Source organism: Pezoporus occidentalis, unplaced genomic scaffold (genome assembly GCF_034315485.1).
Source record: "Pezoporus occidentalis ecotype Australia unplaced genomic scaffold, CSIRO_AGI_Poc_V1 ctg33, whole genome shotgun sequence".
NCBI classification, from domain to species: domain Eukaryota; kingdom Metazoa; phylum Chordata; class Aves; order Psittaciformes; family Psittacidae; genus Pezoporus; species Pezoporus occidentalis.
In genome coordinates, this window is record NW_026915268.1 from 6,098,008 (window position 1) to 6,119,748 (window position 21,741).

The 21,741-nt window shown below is 49.2% G+C and overlaps 1 protein-coding gene across 5 annotated transcripts in view; it reads right to left on the bottom strand.

Moving 5' to 3' along the window:
- SIL1 (SIL1 nucleotide exchange factor) overlaps positions 1-21,741 on the bottom strand; it is a 198,853-nt gene that overhangs the window by 35,204 nt on the left and 141,908 nt on the right. For all 5 annotated transcript variants that reach the window (XM_062629274.1, XM_062629273.1, XM_062629272.1 and 2 more), the window contains 4 exons: positions 10,834-10,954; positions 9,069-9,165; positions 5,626-5,817; positions 438-559 (listed from right to left, as the gene is read on the bottom strand). In XM_062629274.1, coding sequence (XP_062485258.1) covers positions 438-559; positions 5,626-5,817; positions 9,069-9,165; positions 10,834-10,954 — 532 coding nt within the window. The remainder of the gene's footprint in view (positions 1-437; positions 560-5,625; positions 5,818-9,068; positions 9,166-10,833; positions 10,955-21,741) is intronic.

Consider the following 21,741-nt stretch of genomic DNA (forward strand, 5'->3'; position numbering starts at 1 on the left):
AGGAGTTGCTCTACTTCTGAAATCAGCATCTTGCTATCCAAAAGCAGCTCAGGAGAAACAGGAGGAGAAAGGTGCTCCCTGGGGTGCTCATAACAGCACCATCCTCCAGATCCTCCCCCAGAGCAGGCCGCCAAGGGGAGAGAAGGGGAGGCAGGATTATTCCTCTCAAACTTCGTAAAAGCAAGAAGCCCAGGGAAATCAAGAAACAACCACAACTTCCACACCCAATTGCTTCTGGCTAAGTCCAACAAGCAGGATGAGGACTCACTGAGGAGGAGATCAGGGTAAGTGGTGCTGCAAGAAAAGGGTTAGGCAGCTGAGAAGACAACGTGGTGGTTGCAGGGTGAGAGAAGCCATCAGCTCCTGCTGTTAGGAATGACTCTAGAGCTGGGAGATGCACAGGGCCCGTGGGTGTTGTGAGGGGTACCAGAGCTCACCTGGACAGCGCGGCTCCCAGGACGAAGGCAGCGTGCTCCTTCAGGGTGGCCTCGGTGCTGTTCAGCCCATGGATCACCAGCTGGAGTCCGCCCATGGAGAGGAAGTCCTTAGCATTGTCCACCTGATGGGGAGAGAGCAGGCCCCCCATGAGCAGAAAACCCTCAGCCAGACTCCACACAGCAACCCCTGGAGAGCGCCTTGCTCCAGGGAGCACAGCAGCTCTTCCCTCCTGGGCTAACCAGGGCTCAGTTTGCAAAAGCAAGTACAAAGAGGGAACGACTGTGGCTTGAATTTCATCCAGCAGTGCCTGTGAGCAGGGGTGTCATGGTTGCAGAAGCACAGTCTACTGACAGGTGGCTGTTACCACACACTGAACACTCACGTGCTTTGATTAGCTATCAAAACCATGCTTGACACACACTGCAGTATTCAGGTGATGTCAAAACTGTGGTCAATAATATCATGTTAGAAACCCCACCAGTTCTGTGCTCGCTCTCCCCTGAGCAGGCCTTTGCTGGGAACCCAGGGAATTGCTTGTTTTGCAAATGCAATTAATTAATTGATGCTCTAATTGCAGCACCAGGAGCTGGGGCTGTTTAAGAGCCTGCCAGCAGCCACAGCACACAGGCAGCATCACCTCTGCTGGCAGCAAAGAGTATGGGTGGCTCCGGGCTTTGCTCATGAGGACCATCAAAAACTTCATGTGGACGTGTCAAGGAAAAGCCAGTGCCTGCTTAAAGGGGCCAGCCAGGGTGTTCCCCCTGGGACAGCTGAGCAATGAGTTTTCTAAAGCAGACAATACTGGACTCAGTGCCAGCAGGGACAAGTTTAAATGCTGGTGGGGATTCCTCAGTCTCTGACTTGAGCCAGACGTGGGGCTAATGAGGCACAAATCACAGTGGCCATCTGTTCCTGGAGAGGAGATTAAGAAGAGTTCCAAAGGGCTTGCAAACAAGATCCAGAGAAACAGCACAAAATGCTTCAAGTACAGAATTCAGTCCAAAGTCAAATCGATGCATTTGGGTTTTCAAGGATTTTTTTCTTTTTTTTTCAGTTTAAAAAGGAATCTCATGAACACTCAGAATTGTGTGTGCAAAAAAACTGGTTTTAGGATTTCAACATTTCTACTCCCTGGAAGATGGGGAGACAACAGCAGATGGTCTAGAGATGGCACGGAGATGCTGCGAGGGCTGGAGCAGCTCTGCTCTGGAGCCAGGCTGAGAGAGCGGGGCTGGGGCAGCCTGGAGAAGAGAAGGCTCCTGAAGGGGAGACCTCAGAGCAGCTCCAGTGCCTGAAGGGGCTGCAGGAAACCTGGAGAGGGGCTTTGGACAAGGGCCTGTAGGGACAGGCCAAGGGGAATGGCTTTAACCTGCCAGAGGGGAGACTGAGATGAGCTCTTAGGCAGAAGCTCTTCCCTGTGAGGGTGCTGAGGCGCTGGCACAGGGTGCCCAGAGAAGCTGTGGCTGCCCCATCCCTGGCAGTGTTCAAGGCCAGGTTGGACACAGGGGCTGTGTCCCTGCCCATGGCAGGGGTTGGAACTGAATGAGCTTTAAGGTCCCTTCCAACCTAAACCAGCCTGGGATTCTGTGATTTTATGTTAGCAGACAGGAATAGAACATAAAAACAAGTTATCAGCTGGGCACACTGACCTTCCCCGCTGTGGTGGGACAGCACAAACACCACAGCGTGTGCAGCTATGTCAGGCTCAAGCACCATGCTCCTGCCTGAACATTCTCAGTCAACAGTGACTTCATGCTTAGTGTTATATTTATCTCAACTGTGTACCTTCACCAAAATTGGCCATAAGTCAGATATTTTAGGCACCTAAGAGAATGAGGAAGCTATTTAGTTTTATGTCCTATGGGTATGTCTTTACCAAGGCAGAACCTGGGGAGCTGCAGCTCATCTCTTCTCCCCAACAGGACAATACCCGCCACTTGCTGTCCCTCTGCAGAGCTGGCGACAGAAAGCCGATCTCCACAGGTCTGCTGGGGCTGATTCAGGATTCGCAGCAGCTTTTGTATCCTTTCAGATCCTATTCTTTTAATTGTCCCTATAATATGGACCTGCAGACCTCTTGCTTTTCTGCAGGCCCATCTTCATCTACAAAGAAATCTATGCAGCAACCCAATTTCAGCTGCCAATGGGTCCTTTTATTACTCAGCCTCTGTAAAAGCTCCAAGGCAGTTTTAATGCTGGAATTGGACATTGACTTCTGCTCAAGAGCGAATGCACTGACAAGCAGAAGTTTGCATCCAGCATCAGCATTGGTAAAACCAACCCTTGCTATAACCTCATAGCAGCAGAGTCCTTCAGGTCAGCCCCAGCGTCACCGAGGCACTTCAGCCACAGAATAGAAATTGTGCTGTAAAGTTTATCTTGAAGATGTATTCATTTTTCTTAACTGGAGTCTGCTGTGAGAGCTCCCTCCCTCCCTCACCATTCCAAACCCAAGAAAACCCCAAACTCAAAGAGCTGAAGTTATTAACCTCTCCAGGAGGCAGGGGATGCTGTGAGGCAGCAGCTCCTGCCTCGCTTCAGTCCACTGAAATCAGCACAGAAGAAAGCCAAAGATCAAAAGAGCTCTTGAGTAAAGTACACAGGCAAAATGGGTGAGGAGAAGGGTGGGAGAAGAAGGAATATGACAGCAGTTATGCAGGGAGCAGCTTTGAATCAGAAGAGAAAGAAAACTGGGAGGGAAGGCAGGAGAGAAGATGTTAGGAAATGAGAGCAAGGAAAGCAGCATGTCAACTGTATGCGATGGAGAGGAAATTAGCAGTAAGAAATGGTGTAGCATGTCAGAGGAGGGGAGAGGGGAAGATAAGGAGAGTAAATAATTGAGAGAAAGAGCCTGCAACGCCTAAGCATGGGTCTTGGCTCTGTACACTGCTGTGCAAGCACTGTGAATTCTGTTTATAAATGAGTTATGCTCTGGCCTCTTCACATTTGCATTTGTTTTTTATGTGTTATGGATAACCTCGCAATCCAAACCTTCCTGCTCCTCCAAGATGGGCTCCCAACCACGCCGACTTGAATCCTGACAGATAAGAAGCAAACCAGAGCTGGCAACCAAAAGCTGAGCAAACACAGAGCCCTTGGGCTGCCTCCTCATGAGCAGGAGAGATCATCTCTTCATCAGCCACAGCTTCCCCTCTGCTCCCTCACGGCAAGCCCACACTGCTCCATGTCCCAGCGCTCCAGGATGCTCATCACCACACCACAGAGCAGAGAGCACCCTTTGCCTGCAATCCCTACAGGGCATGGCATTTTCCACTTGACAGGGCATCTTGTGCCCTGGAGACAGCAGAAGGGCAGCTGAGAGCTGAGCGATCACCAATAGCAGTGGCACATTACCATTCAGATGGAGGTGGGGGACGAGGGAGCAGCAGAGCTGTCACCGGTCCCACAGGGCCACCCTCACCTGCGAGGATCCCATCCTTCCGCAGCGGGGATGTGCTCACTGCAGAGGACTCTGACAAGTCCAGCCCTTCCAGGGTTATGCGGCACAAGGGTATTTGGCTGCTCTTCAGTAATTACATTAAGCCAGTGCTGCTAAAGTCAGTACCAAGCAGAGATAATGCTCTGGATGCATTCAACTGGCTGGAAGAAGAAAGAGGAGGAAAAGCCATGCTGGCTTAGAGACAAGTCATATTTCTTATCAGCTTCCTGCCTGATGAGAAGGTGCTGCCCAGCCATCTGCCCCAACAGTGCAGGCACAGAGCAACGTTGTGATCGATGCACAAAGGGGTCCTCTGTGCTCCTGCCAGCCTCCCTGCCATTCCCCCTTTCTGACCCCTCTGATGCTGGATGTGGTTCCCTTTGATGCTCCAGTCCCTGTTCCTCTTGCCTTTCTGACATTGTTTGTCCCATCCCACGCTGCAAGCAGGCAGGATTTTATGCTGGAATAGTTCAGACTGGCACACTGGAATCCAAAGCATTCCATGGAGTTTGGGGGTTGCTTTTTAGCATGCTGGCCTGATGCTCTGGCATCCTTAACCAGACAGAATTAGCCCTGAGTATAAATACGAAGCTCTTTGGGTGCCCATTGTTCACACTTATTCTCTGAGTCAGACAGATGCCATCAGTGAAACAAAAGCATCAAGAACAAACAGCAAGGAAGCCTCTGCATGTGTATGACAGATTCAGTGTGGAAACTCAAGACAAAGAGCTCTGGAAAAAAACAGTTCTATTAGCTGGTGCATGGACTCCCTCTCTCAGCAGCACATTCCTTCAGCTACCTTCCCCCAAAATACCACAATTGTGTTTTAAGAAGTGAAAGGTCTTGCACTGGCATCTCCAGAGTTGCTCCATTCACCCTCTGCAATGATAAAGTCACTGAAAGTGATGCTGGAAACTCTCACGGTCTGCTCCAGACTCTCCCAGTCACTGGGGAGGGAGAAGCCTTTCCCAAAGAGTCCTTTCCCACAAGGCAGGACAGAGCCTCCATGCTCAGACACCCACCCGAGCAAAAAGGAAGAGAGCACTGTGCATGCAGCTGCAGCCAACAGGAGGTAGAGATGTGCAAGCTGAAAGCAGAGCAAGAGAGATCAGAGGGAGAGGGCATAAACCTGAGGAAGTGGGGGTTCAGGAAATACACTCAACCTCACAGAGTCCATTAGCACAGCTTGGCTGATGCTCAGCAACTCGCCATTCACCTGAGCCTTCAGTGACTGGCACCACCAGTGCAGCTGTAAGAGAGGCTCTATATGTCACTTCCTACTCACACCAAGACAAAACACAGCTTTTTGGGTGGTTGTCATCTCCCCTGGTACAAAGACATTCTCTGTGAGCTGAGGGATGGGCGCTTACCTGCAGCCACAGACTCCTTCTGCGGAAGGAGTGAGAAGATAATTCTTTTCTTAGCAGCCACCACTCTACTTATTCCAGATAAACCCCCATTTTGTAACATTAAACATATAAAAGAAGGAAAAGAGAGGGCAAGAAAATCACCCAACAAATCAAGCAACACTCACCCTTAGGAAACTGCTCGCTACCAGCACGAGCAGTGATTTATTTCAACTCAGGTATAAAATAAGCCTGCAGTAGCCCTCTGCTGCCTGTTATTGTCCCAGGATTATGATAATTAAGCAATTTGTATTACCTGATACTGATAAGAAAAATAAAACCACATTTATGACACCGTATCCCCTGGATTTTACATGGTAGTTCCTAATGCGTTTTTGTTACCTGGTGAACATAATATTCAAGATCATAAAGCGCCGCCACTTTTTCATCCAGCGTGGAGGCAGAGCTGTTGAATTTGCTGATTAATTTCACCATAATTTCATAATCTGTCTCCATCTTCATGTTCAGCTTTTCAAACTCCTCCTTCAGCTGCTCGATGGGCCGGAACTTCTTCCTCACCTCGTCCTCATGGGCCTTGAAAGCAAAAGGAGGAAACCAGGTCTGAAGGGAGTTGACAAAGAGAGACAAGAAACATGTAGGAAGAAACCCCAGCCCCTTATTTATTAAGGGAACCTGGCTGTCCATTCAAACAGGATTTACTGCTGAGCATCAGAGATGCAGGGCAGTGTTGGAGGGTCCTTCTGAGAAGCCAAGGAGCCTAGTTATCTGTAAAATACCCACTTTGGTATCAGCAAGCACTTTCCAGGCCTGTACTGAGAGCTTTGTACACCAGTTTTGGGCCTTCCAAAACAACGTCAAGGCCAGAGGCAGGCATCACTGCTGTTCTCCATTTGCCTGCAAGTCAGTGTTCTCAAGACCTGACTGCAAACCCTCAGCAACTTCCCTGATCTCCCAACCCTGCCTGGAGCCACAGATGGGGCTGGAGACCTCCTGAGGTCCCTTGCAGCCTGAACTGCCCTGTGACTCCACGCCAGTAACATCAAGATCTCCTTGGACACATACAAAGATGCATTCATCATCCCAATTGCTTCATAGAATCCCAGCCTGGTTTGGGTTGGAAGGGACCTTAAAGCTTATCCAGTTCCAACCCCCTGCCACAGGCAGGGACACCTTCCACTAGAGCAGGTTGCTCCAAGCCCCTGTGTCCAGCCTGGCCTTGAACGCTGCCAGGGATGGGGCAGACACAGCTTCTCTGGGCAATGCTTAACACGACTCAGGATGGCTTCATCCCTAAGGGAATCGTGTGCACTCACCATCAGGGACAGAATCTGTCAGAAAGAGAAACGGGAGGACCAGCTATAAGATGGGGACAGCTGAACTGCCATGCCACGGGGCTTGGCCAGCAGATAGCTTGTCCTGCAGCATGGCTCATCTCCCTCACACAGACAGCACCCCAAGGGCTGCGATGAACAGAGAGCTCTGGAAAGGCACATGGTGAGAAGGAAAAGACTGTCAGAGATCTAAGAGAGCCCCAGAGCTGGCAGGAACTGAGAAGATGGACAGCTGAGGGAATGGAGGGGGTTTAGTCTGGGAAGAGAAGGCTCAGGGGGGACCTGATCGTTCCCTACAACTGCCTGACAGGAGGATGGAGCCAGGAGGGGTCTGGGCTCTGCTCCCAAGGAGCAAGGGATGGGACAAGGGGAAATGGCCTCAATCTCCACCAGGGCAGGTTTAGGTGGAGCTGAGGAACAATTCCTTCCCCAAAGGGTGCTCAGGCATTGGAACAGGCTGCCCAGGGGAGGGCTGCAGTCACCGTCCCTGCAAGTGTTCACACACCGTGTAGAGGAGGCCTCAGTGCCATGGGCTAGCGGTGGCCTTGGCAGTGCTGGGGAATGGTTGGACTTGATCTTAAAGGCCTGTTCCAACCTAAATGATTCCATGATTCTGATTCTCCAGCACAAGCACTGGTGGCACTGGGACAGGCAGGGGCAGTGCCTGCTGCTGCAGGGGACAGAGAAAGCAGTGAGCTCACACTGAAGATGGGCTGCCCCAAGAGCAGGAGAAGCAAGAAAGCCCCCTTTGAAAGGGATTGTGTCACAAACATGAGAATACGTTTTTACACAGGAGTGACCCCAACTCAAGGGTTTGCACATGCAGCGCTCCCCCTTGCAAACACTGCCCTGGGTGTGAACAGCAGCCAAGGCTGGAGCCACTGCAGAGAAAAACCCTGGCTGATGGAAGTGACAGCATGGTCACCTAACTGCAGCCCTATAATCAGCACTAATGACTGCTGGCCTAATTATTGTAGGTACCATGGAGTTGCACAGACCACCATCCCCACCGCAGCCGCACAGAACTGCTTTTGCAAGAGTGGTGATGGGAGCACGCTTGGTGTAACTCAATTTACTCTGACACAGTTACTTTGAGGATGAATGTGCTCCCTGCAGGAGTGATTTTAAATGGAGTACTTTAGGTGCATTAGGTGTAGCTGGTTGGAGCCCCATTGCTGGGACAACAGCTGTCCTCTAACAGGGCTTGTTAAAAAATGGCTTATTTTCACATAAAAGATGATCACTAATTTTTGCCTTTAAATGACACTCATTTTAAGGAGTCCTGCTATTACTGATGCTGGCTGCTGCATAAGTAAACTTGTATATGCCCTGGTGCCAGACAGGGGGGTAAAAGACTTCTTATAACTCCAAGCCTTGACTCATACACAGTTCTCCTTTGACTGAGCCAGCACCAAGGCAGCAGGAGGACTAGGGCCTAAGGAAATACTGCTGAGGGAAGAGGGGAGAAAGGCTGCCATCCTGATGAGTCTCATCCCCCGAGTGTCATGCCAGTGGCTAGGGACCAGCTCCAAGCCTGGTGAGGGCTGGAAGCAGCACTTTTATTCTATTTTACTTTGGGTTGTGGACTATTTGTAACTAAATAGGAAACTTGGAGCTTATATAAGTTAATGTCAGCCTATGCTTCACCGTGGTCATTTGGGTTTTACTACCCAGGGTATGAGACTGAGACCTAAACCAAGGATGACAGTGAGCAGCAAGGTAACTTTCTTCACAAAGACCTCCATGCTGCAGTCCAGTCCACACTGGGGGACTGCAGATGTTCCTGTGAACCAAGTGGCAGTTGAATAAATAAATCAAATCAAAGGACAAACATACATGCAAACACCACAAAGGAAATCAGCCCCTGGCTTCACACCAGTGTGTGCAACAGATTTGGTTTTTCATTATTCATTCAGGTCTAATCACATTGCTATCAGAAAACTGAGGGAAACAGCATCGCACTGGAGAGCTTCCTGACCATACCTGCTTTGGTTCAAATGAAAGACCCCATAGCTTCAATTGAGCATTGGTACAGCAAGAATCCTAGAGCCCAGCTCTCTCAGCCTGTCTCTGGACTCCCTCCAACAGCTCCACATCCCTCTTATCAGTAAACTGCTGATCCCAGCCCATTCCACCACTGCAGCCCCTCTCCCCCCAACAGCCCATGGGATGATTATTACTGAGAAACACCCTCAACTGTAAGAGTACATTGAAGTACTTGTTAGCAGCTTGCAGCACAAGGCCTTGAAGTTTAAAGTTAATAAAATGGAACTGGACAAAAATTTTCCATTCTTACATAAAATCCAAAATTAGGACAAAAAGGGGTGAGTTTCCCAGGCAAATATATCACCAGCAGGCTAGCAAAGGCATTTTGGGTCCATAATCACAGAAAGATGTGTCTGCACAGTACTTTCCCAAGCAATTACTTTAGTAGTCCTATTTCTAGAGACATGTAATACAGGGTGTTCATATCCTTGTGCAATCTCTCCTTACCTTTCGTTCTGCCTTCTCACTTTCCTTCATTTTAGCCAGTGCCTTTTTGAGCTCCTGAGATGTGAATGAAGTTGAGTCAACATCTACCTTGCCCAGCCTTGCAGAGAAAACAAAACAAAACATGGTATGAGTGAACACTTGCATCTGTAATATTTTCATTGTGATGTACTAGCAATGGAAAGTGTCAGGAGAAAAGGAACTAAGAGTGTTGAATTTCCAAGCATCTCGTTTAAAACACAAAAAAAAAAAACCTCCACACTCAAGAAGAGATGAGTCTCAGTGCTATATTTTGTGTGCGATTTGTAGACACCTCACCCCGAAAGTCAAAAAAGTCTCCATAATCTGCACACTGACCCAAAATCTCAGGACCTAATACAATAAAAATAGGTGACTATGAAGACAGCCTCCTGTGAATACAGGCTGAGAGAGCTGGGCTGGTCCAGCCCAGAGAAGAGAAGGCTCCTGAAGGGGAGACCTTAGAGCAGATTCAGTGCCTAAAGGGGCTGCAGGAAACCTGGAGAGGGGCTTTGGACAAGGGCCTGTAGGGACAGGCCAAGGGGAATGGCTTTAACCTGCCAGAGGGGAGACTGAGATGAGCTCTTAGGCAGAAGCTCTTCCCTGGGAGGGTGCTGAGGCGCTGGCACAGGGTGCCCAGAGAAGCTGTGGCTGCCCCATCCCTGGCAGTGTTCAAGGCCAGGTTGGACACAGGGGCTTGGAGCAAGCTGCTCTAGTGGAAGGTGTCCCTGCCCGTGGCAGGGGTTGGAGCTGGATGAGCTTTAAGGTCCCTTCCAACCCGAACCAGGCTGGGATTCTAGTATTAATTTATGCCTCTGAATTTAATGTTGCAGTACAGAAGAGCAGGAAATGTTTCAGAGGGAAAACAAAGAACCACCACTGCCACTAAATCACTGCTAAGGACTTTTAAGCTTTAACAAAGAGATTTACAGTAGAAGTTCTAATGATCACCATATACAAAGTTAAAGCAAGCGTAAATCCGAGCAGAAGTCACACAGAAGTGCTAAGACTTGTGCTGCTCTTTATGCTTCTCTCGTTGGTTCAGAGAGTGTTTATCTGAGCCACAAACACTCCTAGACAGAGAAAAGGAAAGCCAACTGTTGAAGCATCATGAAGCTAAAGAGCTTCTCCATGCTCTGAAAAGGAAGAACTGGGGGAGCAAGGGAAGCAGAGGTAAATCCCCCACACTTGAGGAAACAGTGTTGCCCCCATAAATCTGTCTTTGGTAGGAGGGTGTCAAAGGGAATATCAGCACCAGTGAGACTTTGACAACAAATCTAAAGATGTGGGTACAGGAAGGTTGTGTGAGATCGAAGGAGAACACCAGCAGGCACTGATGTGTAAATGAACACTGGAGCCCACTGACTGCACCGAGCTAACACCATGGTACTGGCTCAGGTCAAGGCAAACAAAGCCCCTCACAAGTGCTCTGACAGTTCAAGCTCAGAAAGTTTAAGCTCAGATATTTCAAAGGACTGAAAGTCATACAAAGAAGCCACGTTGCAAATTTAGTTTCGGTGCCGTGGCATCAGAAACCATGAAGGTGTCTCTGAACATGCACTCAGGGCACTTCTACCGCCACCCCGAAGGGATCACAAAGGACAAGGCTGTGTTTTCAGCACTGATGAACTCCTAAACCAGCTATTAAGTCTTGGGAAGAGACAGCAACTTAGTGCATCAGGGAACCTGGCCTCCAATGAAAGACATGAATCCCACAGCCCACCCACCCCGATGCTTTGCATCACCGTACCTTTTTCTTCTTCTCTCTTTTCTTGTATCACTTTTCCCATTTTCACTGTCTGGGAGCTTGACTTCTCTGTCTCCTGTCTGCAGGTTCAGCCGTACGTGTGACCCTGCAGGAACAGCTTGACCTATAAGAAAAGGCAGGGTTATTTTAGAGCATGTGAGCTATTCCAGCTTTGTTCAGGTAACATGAGGTGAAGGCACATGCTCCTACCCAAGAGAGAGATAAAAGCCTTGTCCCACATGGTGAACAGGAGGAGGAAATCCTCCACTAACTACTCTTCCCCCCATCAACACCCCTTAGACACAAATGTTGCTTTAACCTTACAGAAATGCCACCTTCAGCCTCAAACACAGCCCTACGCAACCAGCCCAGCTTGTGCTACAGGACCAAGCCCAGCAGAGCATGAGCTCCCTCCTCCTTCCCAGGCCAATTCCTGATAAAAGCACTAAACTCCACATCAGGAGCGGATCTGGAATCTAAAGAAAGGGGAATTATTTGCTGATTAGGGTAGACAGCGTAAAGTAGAGCTGCCAAAGGGAAATCAAAGCACCCGGCAGAGTACAGACAGGTACACGGAATATCAAGCATACGGAAGCGAGGCTGTGTTGGTTTGGAAATATTGTATTAAAAGGAATATATGATCACTAATATCTGCCAACAGAAATACACAGAATACATTAAGCTTTGGGTTTGCCTGCAGAAAACAATGGTATTCCTTGGTCACAATTCATGACAAACATATAGCGATAGCCAGCGGTTGTGCTGGGATACAGAGGAGGCCATATTTGGTTGCTGCTAATTGATGCTACTACTTGATTCTCCCCCTCTGCTGCACTCTGGGCAGACCCCCCCCCCCGCAGTCCTGATTCAGCTCTGGGGCAACAGCACAAGGGGAATGTGGAGCTGTTGGAGTGAGTCCAGAGGAGGCCACGGAGATGCTGCAGGGGCTGGAGCAGCTCTGCTCTGGAGCCAGGCTGAGAGAGCTGGGCTGGGTCAGCCTGGACAAGAGAAGGCTCCTGAAGGGGAGACCTTAGAGCAGCTCCAGTGCCTAAAGGGGCTGCAGGAAACCTGGAGAGGGGCTTTGGACAAGGGCCTGTAGGGACAGGCCAAGGGGAATGGCTTTAACCTGCCAGAGGGGAGACTGAGATGAGCTCTTAGGCAGAAGCTCTTCCCTGTGAGGGTGCTGAGGCGCTGGCACAGGGTGCCCAGAGAAGCTGTGGCTGCCCCATCCCTGGCAGTGTTCAAGGCCAGGTTGGACACAGGGGCTTGGAGCAAGCTGCTCTAGTGGAAGGTGTCCCTGCCCGTGGCAGGGGTTGGAACTGGATGAGCTTTAAGGTCTCTTCCAACCCAAACCAGGCTGAGATTATGGGATTCACAGGCACAAACACCACTCAGGGGAGAAAGCGAGGGCTGAGCTGGATCTTTCCCTCTCACAGCCAGTGCTTTTTCTTGCCAGGTCACACCTCTGGGACAGCCCAGGTTACACGCACAGCACTCACTGAAGCAACTCCTAAACTGTCAGACAAGCAAGACATGACTGTCCCCCTTAGCAGAGTACAGTATATTCTGGCTGTCGTGCTCCCAGTGCATCTGGCCACATTAGTGCACTCGGTTGCCAGGGGAGAGGAAGGGGGCTGATGGGTTTTGCTTTAAAGATACACCGAAGGGGAAGTAAGGGAGCAGCCCCCAGAGGGCCCAAGGGACCCCCTGGCTCATCAACATCACGGCTTCTATTTTCAGCCAGCAGTAAGTAAAACACAAACCCCAGTGCACACAAACCCAGAGCAACCGAATTAAGGAGACTGCCATCAGAGAAGACACAAACTTTGCTTCTTTACACTTCCCTAAATGAGATTCGACCAAGACCATCCAACCCCCAGAGCAGAAATCCCAGCCTTGATGTATTTAAGCGGCTTTGGTTGCTGCAGGGATTTCTTCTTGCCCCTGTGCACAGCAGCACAGGTTCACGCCACAGCAGGACAAACACACTGCTTTATTAAATAAACCAAGAGAGACAGCTCTGTTTTCAGCAAAAAGATAGGTGTAGTCACTACAAAACATTCCAGATGTTTGAGATAGGATGAGGTCTTCAGTCTCATTTAGGCTGGGGTATTTAGAGCTGTATTCATAGTGTGTTTGAGGGTGGGTTGACTTGAACAATGTGATTAAAAATGCTGATTTAAATGAGCAACCTGGAAAACCTGAATTTTAATCATGTTTCACTATGTAGCTTCCAGACACTTCCCTTAAAAATAGTTGATTCTCTTTGATACCTTTAATTTGATACTACTCAACAACTGGGAGCACGCACCGGAGCAAAACGTATGTAAGCAATTACACAGCTTCATGTGCTGTTAATACAGACTCATACGCTTAATAGCTTTTTTCCTAGAGAAATTAATGTTTTACTTATTGTCCATATTAAGTTGCATTTGGGAAACGAAACTAATTAAAACCCTATCAAAACAAGTTTATATTTAAGCAATTTTCTGACCTTTTTTCTCCTTGACACCTTAGAAAAACAAAAGATGTCTATGCAAACAGAATGCATTGCATGTGCCTGTTACTGAACAGCCTTCACTTCCCAGAGACCTCCACACCCTAGATCTCATCCTGGCCTACTCCCCTGCTCCTTATAAAGGGAAAGAAGAGTTTCCATTCTAATTAATTTCTCACCTCCAAATTAACTACCTACTGAGTAGAAATAGCTGCAACCCCCCTGCAGAACAGGCTAGCACTGGCAGAGGAGGAAGGCAGCGAACTCCTTCCTCCATAACCAGTGGTACCCTTTTCTCATACTTGAGAATTGTTTAAACCACAAGTAAAAGGATTTGAATACGTGTTACTGCATCAACTTGGCTTAATGGAGCTGAGAGAAAGCCATGGGGTTTAAGCAGACCATCTAGTGTCCCCAATGGGGACGTGCCATCCACCTGCCCCTGAATCATTTCACTCAGCTTTTCACCTTGCAGCCAAAAAGTAAAGTCCTTCCAGAGGGTAAGAAAACCCTTGTCACTGCACAAATGACATGGGATTTATTGGGAATAAATGTCAAAGTGACAGCTTTTATTTCACACGCAAGAGACACTGATCCTGTGGCAACACGCTGCTAGGAGGGTGTTATTCCCATTCTCAATTTAATCCTTTTATCAGCTGTGGAAGCAGCAGGAGAGGCTCTGCTCTCCCACACAACCACTCTGACTTTCCCTGCTCTCTGGAGAAGCCAGCCCCACACCTGGCTGCTGCCCACGTGTCCAGGCATCTGCAGCCTAAACCTCATCTATCGGAGGTCCTGCCTTCATCTTCCTTGGACGTGCTTGCTCTGTCCTGAGAGTTCCTTAACATGACACTGAGGAAGAATGTAATTTATAGCCCTGCTCCTTTAATCTTGGTCAGCCAGACTTTTTCAGACATCTGTTTATTTCTTCTTATAATACATTAGATGGAGTAACAGCTCCGGAGCTGGCTTCAAGGCAGCAACTCACTCACAGGGGTTCTGCTGACATTTATAAACCGATGCTATTCCCCTCTTGTGTTTTATGTTATCAGCTAAACCTGTCGACTTAAATTATTGCCTCGTAACCAAATCACAGTTATCTGTTATTCTGCTGTGTGTACACTGCCGAAGCTCTATACCTATATCAAGCCTCATAGAGAGGGAAAGCAAGGTGATAAATAAATAAACAAATGGAAAACAGAACATGCTTCCACCATGCTCCCAGCTAAGGCAAGAATCAGGCACGTTATATGCATGATAACTAAAAGCTGCTGTGCTGAATATACACCACATAATAATATCCAAGTAACCCCGTTTCTCTCTTTCAAAAGCAGCCAAGTGACCAACTGTGTTTCCTCCCCAAATGAGAGCAGTCTCATTCTGCCTGGCTCTTTTCCAGTACATCATCCCATTTAGTGCAGGCCACAAGGGGTTTTACAGTTCTGCATGCAGGCAAGACTGAGCCTCAACTCACGACACAGCAACAGGCAGGCATTAAAAATAACCAGGTAGGTTTCACATCATACACAGCTGCCCCATCCGCTACCCACCCCGTGGACCCTGAGCTGGGGCCCATCGACGTGCCCAGCTACAGAAGCCCATGAAGGGCACAAGACTCTCCCCCTCCAGAAACACCTCCCTGCACCACTCTACAGCACAGAAATGTCCCCAGGGAAGGCTTCTGCGAGCAGAAAAAGGACAATTCCGCTCACCAAGGCAGAACCCCTGGCTTCTCCCTGAGTGAGCACCTTTGTTTGCCATTGCAAAATACCCCAACCACATAAATCTATCCACAGTGTGAAAACAAGCCACAGTTACGAGTCAGTAACTGGCTCTGCAGCTCTCAGAAATCACTTGGGTATCTGAGAAGCATCAGATAACATCTACCTTCCTTTACTCTGTTTCTCTCAGCACAGGGGAGTGAGGGGAAAGGGACTTCCTGATACAGGCAACAGAAGAATCTGCAAATCAATCCATGGATGTTGGCAGCAAAGCAATATTAAAAACAATAAGGCTGCACAAGACTGACAAAGCATCCTCACAAAGTGATCTGATAGCACTGACCCTGCTCCTTTAATAAAGCAGTGATTAAAAAAAACCACAAAGGAGACAAACGGCAGGAAGCAGCAGAGCTCTGCTGCATGAGTAGAGGGTACTGAGGCACTGGCACAGGGTGCCCAGAGAAGCTGTGGCTGCCCCATCCCTGGCAGTGTTCAAGGCCAGGTTGGACACAGGGGCTTGGAGCAAGCTGCTCTAGTGGAAGGTGTCCCTGCCCGTGGCAGGGGTTGGGACTGGATGAGCTTTAAGGTCCCTTCCAACCGGAACCAGTCTGGGATTATGTGGTCGCTGGCACTACCAGCACCAGGAGGTGGGTACCTGGGAAAGACTGGCGCATCCCATGTTAGCATGTATAGGACACAATCCTGCTCCTGCCTGGGGAGAGGACAGGATTCACACAAGCACAGTGCCCTGGCTGCAGGAAGATGCTGCCACTTCTCACGCTGAATGCTGGGCTTAGGAAAACCGAGGAACAAGCCCCAGTGAGATGGGCTCAACTCTGGCTCTGGTATCCCAGGTAGCACTGTGAGCAAGGAAACAGGAATGCCTGGCGGCAGGGTTTGGCGTTCTCTCTCCAGGTGAGTCATGCCACTCCTTGGCTTGCTTGTTATCTCAAAACAGAACATTTTTACACACAAAAGGAAGGGAGGCTGTGCAGAAGCACGGGTCAAGAAGAGGTGGATTACGGATGGGAAAAGAAAGCCCAGAGCCTGAATCGCATTTTGCTATTTCCTGCCCCTTTTCCATTCATCTACTGCCTTTTGTATTAGTTTGCCTCCTGACACTCACTGCTCTTCCCAATTAAGTACCACTGGACAAGGTCATCAATATGCTATATATGACCTCTTCCAGAGAGGTTTAACAGCATGAGGCCTGGAAGCTTCCCCCGGTGTTTCCCAGGGCACCTTACTCACTGTGCCAGCGACAAGAAAGCTGTGGCACCCACGTCCATGATTCAAGTAGAAACTCCTACAATGCTGATGAAATGCTTTACAAAGCCTCCTTGTGTGCATCTCTTAATGCCACTAGTTCTGTACTTCTGCTGGGAAACCCACAGCTGCCTGTCAGGCACAGCACATCCCATCCTGGTCACTGCCTCTGATTTCTCAGGTCCAAACCATCAGTGATAGCAGGGGCTCTAATTACTTCTGTAATTATAGAGAAAACTCTCTCATAATCACTGTGTGTTTGCCATGTTCATAAACTGTTCATTAAGTACATACTTGCAGCATCCATAGGGGATGAGATGCTGGAGGAACCCCTGCCATGACCCACCATGGGCAATGCCATCCCACTTCTCCCAGGGCCACCTGCCTCTGCCTGCAAATGAGAAGTCCTGATGGTGTCAGGCTGGTTTTATCATGATCATTGCATCCTATCATTGTACCCTGCTAAAAGATCCTGCTGTGCACAGGATGGACAAGGATAAAGAGACGTCCTCCCCTTCCTCCAGTTAGGGAGGAAGCCACGAGAGAGTTCTGTCCTTACAGCACAAGCAAACAACTGAACCTGCTGTTTTCTTCTGCCTCCCAGAGCATGCGACAAATACCGAGCAGCAGGAAGAGCCTGATCCCCAGGGCACAGCCACTGAGTTCTCAGCAGCAGCTCACACCAGTGTCTTCCAGAAATGCCTGAATGGGATCAGTTGTGGACAGACTGAACCAACAGTTAGAAAAACCTCAACAAAATCAAGGATGTTCCACATAAGATGCTCTACCTGGTTAGTTTGACAAATCTTCATATAATATTCCCAGCTATGCTAATAAATACCCTGCAATTTGGTCTGTCAAAACAGTGATGTTTAAATACGTCATCTTCTCCAACACCAACTTTATCCACACTGCAGTGGACAGAAGCCATCTAAAACACTTCCAAGCTCACCAAGGTGAAGCTGTTCCCAGTTCAATGCCCAGCACTGCTGCTGGAGCAAAGCCATCCCTGGGAAACCCCGACATCACCCCACTGACACATCCCAACACAAAGTGCCACAGTCTCTGCTCCTGCCCATGCTCCTCATGTCCCAAAGCAGCACTGCTGCTTTCTGCTGGGCTTGAACCCTATGTGAACAGGGTGCAGAGAAAGGGCTGTTCCAATTCCGGTTTCTTATTTAGCAAGAGAAAAGCGACTTATTGGTGCTTGCTGGGCTACTGGTTTTCCATGGCTAATCCATGGAGATCACTGTAGACTAGGGGTTGCAAGTGCTCCTCACAATCAGGATTACAGGGAGAAAACATGCCCACAGCAAACCTTGGGAGAACTTTTCCTTCTTGCATCCTATGATTTTCAATGCCAACCACTTGCTTGCTGCAGTAATAACCATGCCTTTAAACACCATCCATCAGGCCTACAGCCCAAACATTTGTTTATCTGAAAAGGGATTTAGAGGCACTCTTTTGTCCTAATGCTGAGAGGTCTTCTCTGCAATTTGTTTCCTTTGGCAGATACAATTAAAATGTTTTAGAAGTGATGCCAGAATCAAATCCCTCCTTCCGCAGCTAGCGGAGAACAAAGCAACGCAAGGAAGGGGCTTTCCAATGAGTAATGCTTGGTTAGACATGTGAAAGCATCAGTTAAACGCGGACACTCAGCTGGACAACCACTCACCACTGCCAGTTTCAACCCACCCAGCTCTCCCATGGCACTGGTATTTGTGTTCCCTCCATTGATCCGCCAGCACCAGGGACCATGAGCCCGATTATTCAAACCGGCAGCACCCTGCGAGCTCCATGCTCTGGCTCCTACCACCTCCTGCCAAACCCACCCACTGCCTGTGCTGGGCTTCGCCTCCAGCAGTGGGGGAGCAGAAGAGGAGGGAAAAGAAGGTGAACCCGCAGTGACAGGCAAGACACCCAGCCGCAATGTGTCTGTTTAACTCGTTCCTGCCATCACCGGTGGCCAAGAGTGTTCTGCACATAGCCCAGCCTGAGCTCGCTGCCTGCCTGAAATCCCACCAAACCTCGACCTTCCTGTGGCAAGATGAGGACAAGAGAGCTGGCTCTCACACACAGGGCAGAGCATGTACCTCCTGCGAGGCGCTGCGGCTTCCTGGCATGCTCCGAGGCAGCAAGCGATGGAAGCGAAGGCGGATGCGAGAGAGGTGCCTGGGGAGGAGGACTCTTAGGGAAGGAGGGCTCGGGAGAGGACATATGGTGCCTCTCTGACGGGAGCCACTGCTGTAGCATCTGTTGATAGCTCTCCTGCTGCTGCCAATATAGGAAAGCTTCGTATGGCAAAGGGCCCCTAGCAACAAGTGCTTGTGCCCTTCCACCTCCCTCTCTGCAAAGGCTTCTCTCCCACTTGCACTGCATCAGCAGAAAATACACCAGGAGAGAAATAATAGCAGGCAAAGAGAAGGAAGGGTTGCCCTTTCATAAAACTGGCAAAACCACATGTTTTCACTTCATAAGCAAACCCTTATCTCCAGCTTTGAGCCAGGCTCTTCTTCTGCACTACCACACCCCCTCGGTGCAGCTTGATGCACGTGCTCAGTGCTTCAATAGGAAGCACTTACCTATTTTCTGATGCTGGGCTCGATTCTGTGAACTGTAGCACTTTAGAGAGTTTAATCCCACAAAGGTCCAGGCAGGCAATCAAAGGTGTCCAGCCACACTCTGATTATCTCAGCTGTCAAGCACCATGCCAGGCTCCAGTGCCCTGGGTCTCACCATGTCACCAAGTCAACATCCAACAGAAAGATTATTTACAAAAGCCAGTTTTAATCCCTCTCTTACTCACCAAGTTATTTATCGCCAAGCCTACACTACTTCATAATGTCACTGCAACCTATTCAATAGCTGTCATCCCACAGGTGGATTTGTTACACCAGAAAACCCAGCTAGGATACTGAAGGCTTATCTAGGTTCAGAGAAGATCAATGCAGAATGCAGAGAAGGATGAGGGAGATGACCCCAGGAGAATTGAGAACCTGACAAAAGGAACTGACAATGATATTTATCCTGAGGAATTTTAGGCATCTAATACCTTTTTGAGCAGAGAACCATCAGCTTCTTTACTATGACAGAGATTAACACCTCCAGAACATCATTAACTGCAGCAGTCTTCCACATCTGTCACTCTCAAAGAGCATCTCTTCCTCTCCCTACTGACTGTTGAGATGGCCACCACAGATGAATGTTAGGGCAGGGAGAACCACCCCCAAAGAACCCAACAACACGGAGGCATGAGAAGGACACAACTGCTCTATGGGGAGGGCTAATCCATCAGGACCAACACCAGTGTGAGAAGCAGGAGGTCTAAACTGGCCATGGTTGGAAAAAAGCAGCAGAAACCTAAACTTGTGCAATAGGAGGAAAAACAGGGGAAAAGAGAATCTATTTCCAAGGGGAAGGCTGAGAAGCTCAAGAATGGGTCTTTATGACCAGGTCTCAGGAATCTCTGTTTCTGTCTTCAGCTTCTGTGTTTATAACTCAGTCAAGGCTGATATTGAAAAGGTAAGACATATACAACATAGGCAAACCCATCCAGAGGCCATGTAGATGCTGTGAGGGCTGGAGCAGCTCTGCACTGGAGCCAGGCTGAGAGAGCTGGGCTGGGTCAGCCTGGAGAAGGCTCCTTAAGGGGAGACCTTAAGAAGCGGCCAGGTTGGACGAAGCCTGGAGCAAGCTGCTCTAGTGGAAGATGTCCCTGCCCATGGCAGGGTGTTGGAACTTGATGAGCTTTAAGGTCCTTTCCAACACAAACCAGCCTGGGATTCTATGAGACTAGCAGAACATATTGGAGAAGCCCATCTGCCAGCTACACTGCCAAGCTATAGTGAGAATGAATTTGAATAATAAAAACTGAAATAAGAAGCAGTCTTGGAGAGAACATTGGTATAGTGTTTCCTGAAGCTTCAATTTAAAGCTAGGTTTCTATAGCTATTGCAGTCATCAGTGATAGCCTTATTGTCAAAAAAACTCGTCACCACTGCAATACTTCAGACAGACACTAAGGCCTTGTTTTATCACACAGGTAGATCACTAGGGAAAGAATTTGTGGCACACTTGGTTCACAGGCAAATAAATTGTCATTCTCCCTGGGCCCAACCAGGGGATGCTGGCTTATAACCATGTGAGCAGCCTCACATTTCATTGCTGTGTATGCTGCAGCTGAGATGGGATCCAGATCCACTGGGTGGTTAGATATGGGAACCCACAGGGAGATGCTTTAGATGGGCCATGGCTGGAGACAGGCACCCAGGGACACAGAGCATGCCACTTCCCTTCCACAGACGGTAGGTAAAACATCCAACCCAACTCCTAAAGGCTCACCAGATGACCCAGAACCTGTGGACTGCCATTTCAGGGCTTCGGGGAGAAAAGTGGGAGTTAAAGTAGAGAATTAGCTTTGCCTCCTCAGGAGTACGAGCACGAGATTGCACGTGAACTTGCCTGGCCTGATTTTCAGAGATGCTCCAAGGGCGAGTCAGCAGAAAGCAAAGAGAGGCTGTACCCTGCACCTTTAGGAAAAGAGGTGTTTGCATGATCCAGCTCCCATCACATCCCACTTCAGGGAATTCAGATGCTCTCAGGAGCCTGGGTGCATTAATGCTGGCACAGCTTCATGCTTCCCATGTGCCAGTCTCAGAGCTGTTTGCAACAAGTCTAAGATAACAACGCTGGTGCCACGGCATAAAGGCTAGTCCAAGACCCACAGTGAAAGCTGAAAATGCCCTTTTATTCGCAGTTGTCCCTGCAGGAACAGCAGCATAACCTCATGCCAGCTTTGGAATGGAAATGGGCTTGAAGAGGAAGAGGCGGGAGCACAACCCTGGGCTGCAGGCGCAGGGCAGGAGGGTGGCTGTGCTCTGCTCCGCTCCGGATCCTGCACTTGCAGAGGAACTAAATCATTAAACCAGCCAGAAATGTCCCTCGGGAAGGAAATCCTCTCAAAGATAAATCAATATCTCAGTGTTATTTTAGAATGCAGCCAGGAGAATTTACATTGCCAGGAAGGCTGAAAGCTCTGCCACGGAGACGGAGACACAGCATCATCACACGGCACATCCTGCAGCGCAGCCCTGCGCAGGAGCTCAGGCTCAAGGGATTTACTGCAAAGCCAGGACCCCTACGGACCCAAAACGTAACGGCAGGAGCAGGGATGAGGTGTGTCAAAACTCTGCTGTGACAAAGCCACTTCTTCCCGGGTGCATCTTGGTTGCTCTCCTCCACAGCAGTGTGGCTGCTCCCCGCAGTAGTGGCAATGCTAGCAAATGCTGCTGGAGCTTACAGGGTGAGAGCTGTGCCAACATAAAGCACAAGCTAAAAGAAGCACAGGAGTACAGGGCAGCGCTCCAGCCACCACGTTCACCCTTTGGCCAGGGCCACAGGGGTCGCACCAGCCACAGCACCCACGGA